The following is a 15,867-nucleotide window of genomic DNA, read 5'->3' on the forward strand; positions in this document are numbered from 1 at the left end:
TGGGAGATGTAAGAGAAAATGTCAAGCAGACAGGAAGGCGATAGTAACTCAAGTAATCACCCGTTACAACAGTGGTGTGCAGAAGAGCATCTCTGAATACACAGTATGTTCAACCTTGAAGTGGATGAGCCAAAGCAGCAGATGGCCACACCAGGTTCTACTCTGGTACCCAATAAAGAGGCCATTGACTATGTTTGCTTTTATTTTAAAATGCCCCACCCAAAGAAGGGGTTGGGGAAGATAGGGGAAATTATCAGCTTATTTGGTTGGATGTTTTGAAATGAGCACAAATGTGTCTTATTCAGCATTAAATAATTATAAGAAAATTCTCATGTATTTTTCATAAATGAGCCCTACGGCCCACCTCATCCATGCCTTCCAAGATGCTTTCTTTCTAGGCTAGTCTGATTTGGCTCGTATCCTTATGCTGCTTTCCTATCATGTACCTGTCTAAATTAATTGTCCCTGTCTCTACTACCGGCTGCAGATTGTGACTGGCTATCTTATCTATGCCCTCATAATTTTATAAGCCTCTATAAGGTCACTCTGTGGCCTCTTTTTTTCGACAGGAAGAACAGTTGGGTCCTATCCAGTCTCCTTGTAAGCAAAGCCCCCCCCCAGAACAGCAACATTCCTGTGAATATTTTCTTCACCCTGTAGCTTTATCATAACCTTCTTATAACATGGCAACCAGAATTCTAAGGCAGCCAAATGATTGATAATATGATATTTCAACTCCTGTTCTCACTGCTGTGGCTAATGAAGGCAAGTAGACTATATATCTTCATAACTCTGCTTACCCTTTGTTGCCCAGAGAAGCTGTGCAATTATACCTACAGATCTCAGTTCTACAACACTCTTCAGGGCTCTGTATATCGTCTGGTCTGATTCCCAAAGTGCATCATCTTGCACTAACCAGAGTCAAATTTCATTTGTCATTCCCTGTCCACTCTCCCAGTTAATTTACATCCTGTTCTAAGGTTAGAAAATCTCCTTCAATGTCTGCTATACCGCCAGTTTTGTTGTCCAAACTTAGTGATCATGCCACCTACATGCTCATCCAAATCATTAATTATTAATAAAACAATGAACCAAGCACAGAACTTATAACATACTACTGTTTACAGGTCACCACTGCCACGTGCTGCCTTCTACCACCAAGGCAATTTTGTATCTTGCCCTGAATACCCAAGAATACAGCCAAGTGAAACTGTGTTCTTTTGGGGCCAAGGTACCAAACAGTATCAACAGTCTCATATAGCACATATAGATAGCAGTAGAAATACAGTCACACAAAAAATAATCATAATATAACCACATCTGATTGTAATATCCTGTAGATTGATGGTGCATGGCTGTTTTCGGCAAGAACAAGTCCACAGCAGTCTAATCATCATACACTAATGTAGCTGCGGAAGAATGCAATCCAGCATTTCTTTCTCTGAGCAAACTCTGGAGGGCAGCCCTGAGGGGAGGGTGTTCTCCCAACCTAGTGTGGAATCAAGTGCATCGGCTGCACCTCTTCTCTTTCCCATACCACCCCTAGCACCCCTCCCCTGGGCAGCTGCAACAGGCAACCCCACAACATGAAACCCTAGTCCATGCTCTAGTTGAACGATTACTCCTTTGATTGGGCCCAGAGTGCCTGCTCGTGAGCATGCGTGCTTCCATCTTATCGTATTAATTGTTTCTTCTGGACCATCCTGTCATATGGGACCTTGTCATAGGATTTGATGGAATCCATGTAGAAAACATCCACTGCTCTACCCTCATCAGTCCTCTTAGTCACCTCAAAATAAGCCCAATGAAATTTGTGAGGTGGAGATTAATACTTGAAAGATGGTGTTATGGAAAATAATAGTGATGGCTGTCCCCTGTTTTCTTGTGGGTAATAGCCAGAGCTTCTCTAGCTATGGGGATTCCACAAATTCTACACAATTAACCTTGGAGTCCCTTAAAATCACTCCTTGGCGTCTCCAATATGTTGTATCTTGGCAAATTAATTCACTAAAGCAGGGATTTGATCATTGTTGCCCTTTTGTTCCTTTATTAACATACCTCTGAATCTCTAGAGTCAAAAGTTATGTGATGTTTCATATTTCTAATAAACAAGCCAATTTTTCCCTACATGCATTTTGCATTACTCTTCCAGGTACTTGTTTCTCTGCTCTTTGCTAAGTGGGTTGTGGTTTTGGCTAAAGATCTTCCCTCCTTTGTGCCCTGAATTTTTATTTCTCAGTCTTACTCAGTTCTGTTTAAAAGCATCAGAATTTTCTCTTTGTGCATTTGTTATAATATCATCTTCATAGGTATTCTGTTTCTTCTGCCCAAATTCAGTCTTTGCTTTTATATTTAGTACTGTAGAAATAAGTTTCAGTGAAAGTTGTTCTTAAAAAGCTAACATTGAACATAATTACTTTTAGGCTACAGCAGAACAGATTCGACTTGCCCAAATGATCTACGATAAGAATGATGTAGATTTTGAAGAGAAAGTCAAACAAGTAAGAACCTGATCATCATGAAATGTTTGGGTGTATTTTGTGACAAGCTAATGCTTTCTCCTTTTCTGTTTCACTTTGTCAACCTGACTTTCAGTTGATGTATCAAATGCAAGCCATCCCTGGGTTATGAATTTCTGACTTTTGTGTACTCCAGCATACAATGAGCTTCTATACAGTATTAAATTCAAAACTCTTACATATATAAATGTATATGTATAAATTTGTTCCTAAGAACAGAACTTGTGTCCTGTGTCTTTTCACTTTGAGTAATTGTTCTTATCAGTCTTATTTTTATGTCATTCATTATAATAGTCTGGAGGTATGGATACTTGTATTGAGTAATTTTTATTTCCCATGCTCACCCCATCTTCCTCTTGTCCTTGCCTACCATCCCACGATCCTCTGCATCCAACACATCATTCTTCACAACTTTCGCCACCTCTAAGGGAACTTTCCAAACCTATCTTCACCTCCTCCTCATCCCCACCCTCTTTCCACAGAGATTGCACCCTCCGTGATTCCCTTCTCCATTTGTCCCTCTCCACATCTCCTTCCTGGCATTTATCCCTGCAAGTGGCCAAAATGCTACACCTGCCCATTCACCTGCTCCCTCACCTCCCAAATAGACCTTCCAGGTGAGGCAACACTTAACCTGTAAATTTGCTGGGGTCGTCAGTTACTCCCGGTGTGGCCTCTTTATTGGTGAGACCCGTCATAAAATTGGGGGCCGCTTCATCGAGCACCCCTGCTCCATCAGCCGAAAGTGTAACTTCCCAGTGGCTAAACATTTTAATTCCAATTCCCATTCTGACATGTTAGTCCATGGCCACTTCGTGTCATAATGAGGCCACCCTTGGGGTGGAGGAGCAACACGTTATTCCATCTGGGTAGCGTCCAATCTGATGGCATAAATATTGATTTCCCCTTCCGGGAAAAAAAACATTTCACTCCCCTCCCCTCTTCTATTCCCCACTCTGGCTTCTGACCTCTTCTCACCTACCTATCACCTCCTCTTGGACCCTCTTCTTCCCTTTCTCCTATGGTCAACTCTCCTCTCCTATCAGATTCCTTCCTTTTGAGCCTTTACCTTTCCTACCCACCTGACTTCTATCACCTTCTGGCTATCCTCTTTTCCCTCTCCCCACCTTTTTATTCCAGTGTCTTCTCCTTTCCTTTCAAGCCCTGAAGAAGGGTCTTGACCTGCACAGTTGACTGTTTATTAATTTCTATAGATGCTGTCTGACCTACTGAGTTCCTCCAACATTTTGTGTGTTACTTGAGTGATTTCTGTGCATTCTTCAACTGATGAATAAAATTGACTAAAGGACTATTTTGCAATTGGAACTTGTTGCTTACCCACAGATGGCCTGTAACTAAATCAGTTTGGGAGTGGTTTAACCTGTTGATCTTAAGGTGTGTGAGCTGTATTTTATGATTTGCATGTATTTTATGATAAGTGGGATTGTATGTATGAGCTCCGAACTACTGTATGTAAAATCTTTCTTTAACTTGAGTTTGGAATAAATGGGTGATGTTGATTGGGAATGATTAGAAGCAGGGTGTCAGTCCTTATGTAAGTTTTGTATGCTTGTAATATTTTTATAAAATGTTAGCTTTATTTGATGGTATTTTATTTTAGTTGATGGAAGTCACTGGAAAGAACCCAGATGAGTGTATAGTTGCACTTCATGATTGCAATGGCGATGTAAACAGAGCTATCAACATACTACTAGAAGGAAATTCAGATACGGTATGATATGTTTGTTTGCTGTTCATTTGTGTTGATGTCATTATTCCCTATTGGGGAAATAATTATATTTTAAAATTTGTAATGTTTAAAGGGATTTGAAAGCACCTAAATCGGTTAATGCAGTGTATGCAAGTGATGTTGGAAAATGGATAATGAGACAAATGTTATAATTATTTCCCCAAAGAACAAAGCTTGTTGCTATTCCAAGTTCATTTGTCTGTTTCATGAGCACTCTGGCAAAATCGTAGAACACTGCGGCACAGGAACAGAAACACCCATCCCTGTGGCACACCACTAGTCACAGACCTCCAGTCAGAGAGGCAGCCGTCTGCTTCCACTTTCTGACTCCTGCGAAGTCAATGTCTAATCTTTAACTCCCACGCAGGACCTTGTCAAAGGCCTTGCTAAAGTCCATGTGGACAACATCTATTGCATTATCTTCATCAACTTTCTTGGTAACTTTCTTGAAAAACTAAAAGATTGGTTAGACACTAAGGGCTAAAGACTTCTTTAAAATGTATGTTAGGTACCCTGCAATTTTGATGACAGGATCAATTATGTGCGATCGTCTGCAGACTGCCCAGAACTGAACCATCAATTTGCAAGACATATCACTCAGGGCCTTGGGCTATACTGTGGTGCTAGAAAGTTTGTGAACCCTGTAGAGCACTCTCTGTTTTTGCATAAATATGACCTAAACTGTGATCAGATCTTCATGCAAGTCCTAAAGCTAGATAGAGAGAATCTAATTAAATATATGACACAACAAACATACTTGTTCATTTATTTATTAAGAAAAATGATTCAGTATTTGTTGGAATAAGTATTGAACCTCTGGGGGTAATAGACATAGAAAACCTACTACAGCACAATACAAGCCCTTCGGCTCACAAAGCTGTGCTGAACATGTCCCTACCTTAGAACTACCTAGGCTTTACCCATAGCACTCTATTTTTCTGAGCTCCATATAGCCATCTGGGATTCTCTTAAAAGACCCTATCATTTCCACTTCTACCGCAGCCACTGGCAGCCCATTCCACGCACTCACCACTCTCTGTAAAAAAAATAAAAATATTACCCCTGACATCTCCTCTGTACCTACCTCTAAGCACCTTAAAGCTATGCCCACTTTTGCTAGCCAATTCAGCCCTGGGGAAAAGCTTCTGACTATCCAGACGATCAATGCATCTCAATATCTTGTACACCTCTATCAGGTCACCTCTCATCCTCCATCGCTCCAAGGAGAAAAGGCCAAGTTCACTCAACCTATTCTCATAAGGCATGCTCCCCAATCCAGGCAACATCCTTGTAAGTCTCCTGCACCCTTTGTATGGTTTCCATGTCCTTTCTGTAGTGAGGCGACTAGAATTGAGCACAGTACTCCGAGTAGGGTCTGACCAAGGTTCTATATAGCTGCAGCATTACCCCTCAATCCCATGATTGATAAAGGCCAGTGCACTGTATGCCTTCTTAACCACAGAATCAACCTGTACAGCAGCTTTGAGTGTCCTATGGACTCAGACCACAAGATACCCCTGATCCTCCACATTGCCAACAGTCTTACCATTAATGCTATATTCTGCCCTCACATACCAAAATGAACCACCTCATACTTATCTGGGTTGAACTCCATTTGCCACTTCTCAGCCCAGTTTTGCATCCTATCAATGTCCTGCTGTAACCTCTGACACCCCTCCACACTATCCACAACACCCCCAACCTTTCTGTCATCAGCAAATTTAATAACCCATCCCTCCACTTCCTCATCCAGGTCATTTATAAAAATCACAAAGAGTAGGGGTCCCAGAACAGATCCCTGAGGCAGACCACTGGTCACTGGCTTCATGCAGAGTATGACCCATCTACAACCAGTCTTTGCCTTCTGTGAGCAAGCCAGTTCTGGATCCACAAAGCAATGTCCCCTTGCCTCCTTACTTTCTCAATAAACCTTGCATATAGTACCTTATCAAATGCCTTGCTAAAATCCATATACACTACATCTACGGCTCTACCTTCATCAATGTGTTTAGTCATATCCTCAAAGAATTCAATCAGGCTTGTAAGGCATGACCTACCTTTGACAAAGCCACGCTGACTATTCCTAATTATATTATGCCTCTCCAAATGTTCATAAATCCTGCCTCTCAGGACCTTCTCCATCAACTTACCAACCACTGAAGTAAGACTCAACCGTCTATAATTTCCTGTGCTATCTCTACTCCTTTCTTGAATAAGGGAACAACAACCCTTCAATCTTGCTTGCTATCTTCAGTGTGCTCTGTGTACCTTGTGCTGTGTGTGTTTCACACTTTGACCCTAGAGGACTGCTGTTTTTGTTCGGCTGTATTCATGTATGGTTGAATAATAATTAAGCGAAACTTGTGTAAGGCGATGACAATTTAAAATACCTTATCAGTTCACTTCTGGCCTGATTTTACTATCTGGTCCAAACCCCAAAAGATTGGAAATGAGTGATTATCCATGACGGGAGTACTACTTCTGATTACAAGCAGGTATTAAGTTACAGTATTGCTTTGGAGTTCGACCTTAAAGATGTTCAACTTTAAGTAGTAAGCAGCAAGCAAGTATGCACATGTGTAAGGCTGAATTACTGTGATTAGAACATGGCAAGAAGAGATAGCTTTGAACTGATAGCAGCTTTGCTTTCCCTTTCACAATTTGATTTCTTGCACACAAATCTTCAGAAGAAGAAAATGTTATCATAGTTGGGAAACTGTTATACATTAAAAAGATGTAATAACTTGGTAATTTAGACATTAAAATGTTGGAAAAACTTAACAGGTCAAATAGCATTTATGGAGGCAAAGATGAGATTAAAGGTGCACATGTAGAGACGATTATCATTTTGGATGAACAGATAACATTTCAAAGCTTAATTTTGTTTAGGTTCTGATCTTTTCTGAATGTTTCTTTTGGATACTATAATAATTGAATTCTACGGTACTTTAATATCGGGTAGTAAGACTCTTTCGTGTCAAAAGTGAAGACAAATATCTACAAATTTGTCTGACACAAAGTAATTGATTGCACAATTGCTCATGCCCTTAAGGTCAGTGTTTATTAGATGCACCTTTGGCAGCAAATACAGCCTTGAGTGTTTGGATAGCTTTCTATCAGCTGCACATCTGGACACTGCAGTTTTCCCCCATTCTTTGCAAAATTGCTGAAGCTCTGTCAGATTGCATGGGAATCGTGAATGAACAGCCACAAATTTTTATTGGATTGTTGTCTAGACTTGGCCATTAACCTTGGTTTTTTTTTTAGCCATTTCTGTGTAGCTTTGCCTTTATGCTTGGGGTCATTGTCTTGTTGAAAAACATCTCCCAAGTTGCTGTTCTCTTGCAGATTGCATCAGGTTTTGCTGTAGGATTTCCTTGCATTTTTCTGCATTCATTTTACACTTTATCTTCACAAGCCTTCCAGGGCCTGCTTCAGTGAAGCATCCTCACAGCATGATGCAGCCAGCACTTCATGGTAGGGTTGGTGTGTTTCTGATGATATGTGGTGTTTGGCTAATGCCAAACATAGTGTTTAGTCTGATGGCCAAAATGCTCAATTTTGGCTTCATCAGACCCTAGAAGCTTCTTCCAACTAATTTCAGAGTCTCCCACATGCCTTCTGGCAAACTTCAGCTGAGATTTCATGTGAGGTGTTTTTTCCAACAATGGCTTTCTCTTTGCCACTCTCTCTTAAAGCTGCGATTAGTGAAGCACTGGGGCAACAGTTGTTGTATGCGCAGTCTCTCCCATCTCAGCCACTGAAGCTTGTAACTCCTCCAGATTTGTTATTAGTTTCTTGGCAGCCTCCCTCATTAGTCCCCTTTGTGCATGGTCACTCAGTTTTTGAGGATGGTCTGTCTGCTTTAGGCAGATTTACAGCTTTTTCAGTTTCTTGATGTTTGACTGAACTATACTCAAAGGAATATTCAGTGACTTGGAAATTTTCTTGTATCCATCTACTGACTTGTACTTTTCAACAACCTTTTCATGGTGGTAGTTTTTGCCAGGATACTGATTCACCAGCAGTTTGATCTTACAGATACAGGTGTAGTTTACTACGATCAATTGAAACACTGACTACACACAGGTGTTCTCCATTTAATTAATTATGTGACTTATAAAACCAATTGGCTGCACCAATGATGATTTGGTGTGTCATATTAAAGAGGGTGAGTACTTATGCAATCAGTTATTTTGTGTTTTATATTTGTCATGTATTTAGATCACTTTGTAGAGATCTGTTTTCACTTTGACACAAGAGTCTTTCTGTTGATCAGTATCAACAAAGCCAAATTAAATCCACTATGATTTAATGTTGTAAAACAATAGAACATGAAAACTTCCAAGAGGGGTGAATATGTTTTATAGGCACTGTATATTCCACCAATAATTAGACAATGAATGTTAAGGTCCTGGGTTATTGAGGATCAGAGGATGTGACCCAGTGGACCTTAAATGTGGCGTCACGGGAACAAGAACAAAAGAGAACCTTGCTTTAAGGACAAGAAATTTCGACAGGAGTGATGTTCCATCCTGAAGGTAGTTGGAGTTTGGATTGCCCTGAGAGGGTGGTGGAGGTAGAGACACCCCCAAGCACTTAAGGCATAGAAGAATAGTGTTAGGCAATGAGATTAGAGGTCAGCATGCTCATGGTGGGCTGAAGGATCTGTTTCTATGCCATGTGGCTCTCATTGTTTCTGTTTGTGTTAAAATTTTGAGATTGGGAGTGTTTAACTTGCATGTGATGTGATTCAACATGACTCGATAAAGTATGTTGTAGTACAAAGAGGATCTCTGCTTCATCACGCAAGTCGAGCCTAATTATTGTAATGGAATAATGAAACTCAAATGAGCCACACACTCAGCTTGTTTATGTGGCAAAGGGGAACACTGGATCCAAATAACATTTTCAAAAAGTTAGCAAGTTTTTATGGTAACTGTCAACTTGAATTAAGGCAAGGATTTAACATATGGTACATAATCACAATTACTTAGTAACTATATATTGAAGGTGATATCAGAAGTCCTCTGAAGGACCATGTAATTGAAAATAATGGATATAGATCCCTGTATTACTGTCACCATGGTAACAGTGGCCTTAACTGAGGAAGGATATTTTTGGAATGGGCATAAGCGCAAGAGGATCCTTCAGGGAAAGTGATTTCAGAAAACATTAGTCTTCTTTGGTTTGGAGATATCAGCTGAATATGTATGCATTGTTGAAACTGCTTTATCATTTCCTTATGCATTTACAAAAAGGCATCCTTGTACAATTGGCGTTAGAGTGTATGGACCACACCAGTAAAGTGATTGGCATTTCTCTCTTGCCTTCTACTGTTCTTAGATCAAACAAGTACTTCATCATTTGATCTTGTATCAGTAATTCTCTTGCTCTGCAATCGGCCGACTGTGAATTAGTTTAGTTCTGTATTACAGATTGTTCAACTAATATATTGTGACAGGTACAATGGCACTTTTTTGAGAAATTTGAATAGCTTCCACTGCACTCTTCACCACCAATCCCTACACTGACACCAGCTCCTCCAGTTGGTTACCAAACTAATCGTGAAATAAAAGGATGGTTGATAAAGTAGTAGAATTATTTGAAGCAGTTTAAATATTAGAAGTTTATGACTGAACTAATATATCTGAAATATGATTTTGGGGTTTGTTTGGCTGTATCTGATAAATTTCAAGAGATGCAACAATTATTTTTTCTGATTACTTTGGCTGCATTCTTGGAAAAATACATGGGGTGACGTTGAGGGAATCGTAATCAGGTTTATTATTGCCGTCTTATATAATGGAAAGCTTGCTGTTTTGGTGCAGCAGTGAAATAGAAAGACATAAAATTACCATAAGTTACAAAAATAAATACAAGCAAACAGATAATGAGATGTTGTTCTGGATAATTCAGAAGTCTGAATACAGAGGGTTAATAGCTGTTTCTGAATCGTTCAGGCTCCTGTACCACCTTCCTGATGGTAGTAATGGGAAGAAGGCATGTCCCTGATGGTAATGGATGCTGCTTTCTGGAGGCACAGCCTCTTGAAGATGTACTTGAAAGCAGGGAAGGTTGTATCATGAAGGAGCTGGCTATGAACGATGAACGTTATTTGATTGACTAATTGACTCCTTGTAATGAAATAATGAATTCAAGTGGGCTGGTGAAAACTTCTGAGGCTTCGCAGGCACTTGTATTTTGATAATAATAATATAGCCACTCTAGTATTCTCTTCATGTAAATTCACTTTTTTAAAATCTAAAATGAATTGTTACGCAAGTAATGTGCAGGTATGTTTTCATGCAGAACTCATGGGAGACAGTAGGTAAAAAGAAGAGTCTTGGAACTGTAAAGGATAATCTGGAAAATAAGGAAAAAAATAAGCGTGGAGATAAAGAAACCAGTCAGGTTCGTGGGAGCTCTACTAGACGGGGAAAAGCAAGTCGCGGGAGGGAATGTAAGTATAGCACAGAAGTTGTAAAAGTAATCTAGTTGATAAATGTGCCTTTACTGTTGTTGAAATTTCTAATTTTCAAATTGCAGACAAACTTGAAGAAAATGGTGTGGACATCAGCCCTGGTGATCGGCACTCAGAACGAAGTAGGCGTGCACGTGGCCGAGGTGAGAGTAATTTAGAACTCTGTTTAGTTATCTTTTATTTTGTAATGCCATGCTGCCACGAGTGTCAATAAAGTATTAATATGTGCAAAAGAGCTGCTGGTCCAAAAGCTCATAATAACCTATTTAATCAAAGTATGAACCTTCCCATTGAAAACTTGTATAATTTCTGGGGTAAAGCAAAATCAGTTGAGGAATTCATCTTGAGTAATCAAATGTGGAGCACAAGGCATTGCTCCCTTTCTTAGCTTATCTGCCAAGCTAGTGTTAGAATCCATTTTGCCAGCTTGCTGTGGCTCCCATTTGTCTCCCTTTGTCAGAAGACTTACCAAAGTCCCTGTTGACTACATTAACCATGTCACTTGCATCAAATCAATACACTTTGTTTGCACTTAGAAATATTCAATTGATTATTCCCCTACAAAAAACATGGTGATTATATAACCATATATATATATATATATATATATATATATATATAAAACAATTACAGCACGGAAACAGGCCATCTTGGCCCTTCTAGTCCATGCCGAACACTTAATCTCACCTAGTCCCACTGGCCCGCACTCAGCCCATAACCCTCCATTCCTTTCCTGTCCATATACCTATTCAATTTTACTTTAAATGACAATACCGAACCTGTCTCTACCACTTCTACTGGAAGCTCGTTCCACACAGCTACCACTCTCTGAGTAAAGAAATTCCCCCTCGCGTTACCCTTAAACTTTTGCCCCCTAACTCTCAACTCATGTCCTCTTGTTTGAATCTCCCCTACTCTCAATGGAAAAAGCCTATCCACGTCAACTCTATCTATCCCCCTCATAATTTTAAATACCTCTATCAAGTCCCCCCTCAACCTACGATCCAAAGAATAAAGACCTAACTTGTTCAACCTTTCCCTGAAACTTAGGTGCTGAAACCCAGGTAACATTCTAGTAAATCTTCTCTGTACTCTCTCTATTTTTTTGATGTCTTTCCTATAATTTGGTGACCAGAACTGTACACAATACTCCAAATTCAGCCTTACCAATGCCTTGTACAATTTTAACATTACATCCCAACTCCTATACTCAATGCTCTGATTTATAAAGGCCAGCATACCAAAAGCTTTCTTCACCACCCTATCCACATGAGATTCCACCTTCAGGGAATTATGCACCATTATTCCTAGATCACTCTGTTCTTCTGCATTCTTCAGTGCCCTACCATTTACCATGTATGTCCTATTCTGATTATTCCTACCAAAATGTAGCACCTCACACTTAACAGCATTAAACTCCATCTGCCATCGTTCAGCCCACTCTTCTAACTGGCCTAAATCTCTCTGCAAGCTTTGAAAACCTACTTCTTTATCCACAGCGCCACCTACCTTAGTATCATCTGCATACTTACTAATCCAATCTTTTGATTAGTCCCTGATTTTTGACTTCCCAACTGTAGATTTATCCTGTCTCTCAACTTTAGCCAACAACTTCCTTTTAACTTATTAGAATCACAGGCATGTAATTACCTGGTTTATCTGTGCTGCCTTCTGGAATAAAAGTAGCACATTTATTGTTTTATAATCATCTAGTTCCTCAACTGTGGTTAACAAAGATTTTAAAATTTCTGCTGGAGCCCCAACAATATCTTCCAGTAACTTATTGCAGCCTTAGAAATCTCATCAGGCCCTGGGGTGGGGGGAGTCTGCTTTTAATGGTTAATGTTCCAGAAGTTCTGCTGCTTCCTGTAAATTTTCCAGCCACAATGTCCTTGAGGAATATGAATAAAACGTGTTTATTTAACACCCATGTTCTACAGTCTCTGACACCAAGCGCAATTATTCCTTTGGTATCTAATGGTGTCTGCTCTTTCCCTGGTAGTCCTCATCCTATAATATACTTTAAAACATATCCTATGTTCAATACAAGCTGTTTATCCTATTACAAATCGCAGGTATCGGAAATCCAAGCAATATGCACAAAATGCTGGAGGAATTCAGCAGCCCGATCAGCATCTATGGAAAAGAGTACAGTCGGAGTTTCGGGCCGAGACCCTTCATCAAGACAGGAGGAAAAAATATGAGGAGTCAGGATAAGAAAGTTGGGGGAGGGGAGGAAGAAACGCAAGGTGATAGGTGAAATCAGTGGGGGTGGAGTAAAAAGCTAGAAAGTTGATTGGTAAAAGAGATACAGGGCTGGAGAAGGAATAATCTGATAGGAGAGAACAGAAGGCCATGGAAGAAAGAAAAGGGGGAGGACACCAGAAGGAGGTGATGGGCAGGTAAAGAGATACAGTGAGAGAGGGGAGTGGGGAATGGTCGAGGGGGTGTGGAGAGATAACCGGAAGTTCGAGAAATCTATGTTCAGACCATCAGATTGGAGGGTACCCAGACGGACTACAAGGTGTTGCTCCTCCAAACTGCTTTTTCTGGTGGACAGAGCGTGGGTGCTCAGCGAAGTGGTCTTCCAATTTACATCGGGTCTCACCAATATACTGGAGGCCATGCCAGGAGCACCGGATACTAAGTGACCCCAATAGACTCATAGGTGAAGTGTCGCCTCACATGGAAGCACTGTTTGGAGCTCTGAATGGTAGTGAGGGAGGAGGTGTAGGGGCAGCTGTAGCACTTGTACCATTTGCAAGGATAAATCCCAAGAGGGAGGTCAGTGGGGAGGGACAAATGGGCAAGGGAGTTGCGTAGGGAGCAATCCCTGTAGAAAGCTGAAAGTGCGGGTGGGACAGAAGCGGCCAGTGAAGGAGTGGAGCTTTGAGGCTTTGGCTGGAGAGGAGGTGGAGGACAAGCTTCCTCCCAGTGAGGTAGGCCGGGTAAGTTTCTTTAATTTAATTAATTTGGGAGTTGGTAATGGAGGCAGTAGATAGGGCAGTCCAGTGTTCTGATGGTAGGATGTGGGAAGTCAGTGACAGCACAATTGTCTCCAATGACTACACCTGCAAAAGGTGCATCCAGCTGCAGCTCCTGTCAAACCGAGTTAGGGAACTGGAGCTGGATGAACTTTGGATCATTCAGGAAGCAGAGGCAGTAATAGATCGGAGTTTCAGGGAGACAGTCACTCCTAAAAGTCAGGAGATGGGTAACTGGGTGACTGTCAGGAGAGGGAAGGGGAATAGACAGAAAGAGCACAGCACCCCTCTGACCGTTCCCGTCAACAATAAGTATACTGTTTTGGATACCGTTAGTGGGAACGATCTACCAGGGACAAGTTGTAGTAGTTGCGTCTCTGGCACCGAGACTGGACCCTCAGCTCAGAAAGGAAGGAGGGAAAAGAGGAGAGAGGTAGTGATAGGGGATTTGATAGTTAGGGGGACAGATAAGAGGTTCTGTGAGAGATCGAGAATCCCGGATGGTCTGTTGCCTCCCTGGTGCCAGGGTCCGCGATATCTCAGATCGAGTTCTCAGTATTCTCAGGAGAGGGGGTGAGCAGCCAGATGTTGTGGTCCACGTGGGGACCAATGACATAGGAGTAGGGATGAGGTCCTGAAGAAGGAATATAGGGAGTTAGGAAAGAAGTTAAAAAGCAGGACCTCAAGGGTGGTAATCTGGGGATTGCTGCCTGTGCCACAAGACAGAGGGTAGGAACAGGATGTTATGGCAGATGAATGCGTGGCTGAAGAATTGGTGCAGGGGGCAGGGGTTCAGATTTCTGGATCATTGGGATCTCTTCTGGGGAAGGTCTGACCTGTACAAAAAAGATGGGCTGCACCTGAACTGGAAAGGGACCAATATCCTGTGGGCAGGTTTGCTAGAGCTGTTGGGGAGGGTTTAAACTAGTTTGGCATGGGGGTGGGAATCAGAATGTGAGTGCAGAGATTAAGGTAGAAGGACAAGGGCATGATGCTATGTGTTCTGAGTTGGTGAGGAAGGACAGGCAGGGGACAAAACATAGCAAAGTCAACATGGCTTTGTGCATGGTAGGTCATGTTTAACAAATCTATTCGAGTTTTTCAAGGCGGTTACAAGGAAAGTGGATGAAGGGAAGGCAGTGGATGTTGTCTATATGGACTTCAGTAAGGCCTTTGACAAGGTCCCACATGGGAGGTTAGTTAGGAAGATTCAGTCATTAGGTATGCATGGTGAGGTAGTAAATTGGATTAGACATTGGCTCAATTGGAGAAGTCAGAGAGTGGTAGCGGAGGATTGCTTCTCTGAGTGGAGGACTATGACTAGTGGTGTGCCATAGGGATCAGTGCTGGGTCCGTTGTTATTTGTCATCTATATCAATGATCTGGATGATAATGTAAATTAGATCAGCAACTTTGCTGATGATACAAAGATTGGAGGTGTAGTGGTGTTGTGATGGAAAATAACTGGTTCTTTGAGTCTCAACAGTAGCCTAGACACACACATTTTTAATAATAAGGAATTTATTTACAAGGGGAAGTCGGGTGAACACAAGCAACTACAATACACAGGAAGTGGTGTGGGGACAGGGTACAGTTACACAAACAAAGAACAAGGGACAAGCACTACAACAGCTATCCCCCTTGACCTTGGATAGCTGCGGCTCCCTTACCAGGACAAACGATAGACCTTCCCAAGCATAAATCAATGCACTTACCTCCAATGTGGTGGTCTGTAAGAGAGGGCTAGCCAAGGGCAAGTCTCACCTGTTAAAGCATGGGGCTGGGCGAGATAATCCAATTAAGGTGACCAATAATTTAGGTGTGCATTGATTAGTTGGGAGGGACCAAATGTTGATTGGCATGTGGTGTGTCCTCCGACCAGTCAGGTGGCAGTGCATCTGTCACGTGGCCGGTATCTCTGGATACATGTGGACAGTGAGGAAGGTTTTCAAAGCTTGCAGAGGGATTTGGACCAGCTGGAAAAATGGGCTGAAAAATGGCAGATGGAGTTTAATACAGACAAGTGCGAGGTATTGCACTTTGGAAGGGAAAACCAAGGTAGAACATACAAGGTAAATGGTAGGGCACTGAGGAGTGCAGTAGAACAGAGGGATCTGGGAATACAGATAC

At 41.5% G+C, this 15,867-nt stretch overlaps 1 protein-coding gene across 5 annotated transcripts in view; it reads left to right on the plus strand.

Annotated features, from left to right (window-relative positions):
• ubap2a (ubiquitin associated protein 2a) overlaps nucleotides 1-15,867 on the plus strand; it is a 107,110-nt gene that overhangs the window by 16,872 nt on the left and 74,371 nt on the right. For all 5 annotated transcript variants that reach the window (XM_073064208.1, XM_073064210.1, XM_073064209.1 and 2 more), the window contains exons 3-6: nucleotides 2,424-2,501; nucleotides 4,141-4,251; nucleotides 10,582-10,732; nucleotides 10,819-10,896. In XM_073064208.1, the coding sequence (XP_072920309.1) occupies nucleotides 2,424-2,501; nucleotides 4,141-4,251; nucleotides 10,582-10,732; nucleotides 10,819-10,896 (418 nt within the window). The remainder of the gene's footprint in view (nucleotides 1-2,423; nucleotides 2,502-4,140; nucleotides 4,252-10,581; nucleotides 10,733-10,818; nucleotides 10,897-15,867) is intronic.

The sequence above is a fragment of the Hemitrygon akajei genome, chromosome 13, assembly GCF_048418815.1.
Source record: "Hemitrygon akajei chromosome 13, sHemAka1.3, whole genome shotgun sequence".
Lineage (NCBI taxonomy): Eukaryota > Metazoa > Chordata > Chondrichthyes > Myliobatiformes > Dasyatidae > Hemitrygon > Hemitrygon akajei.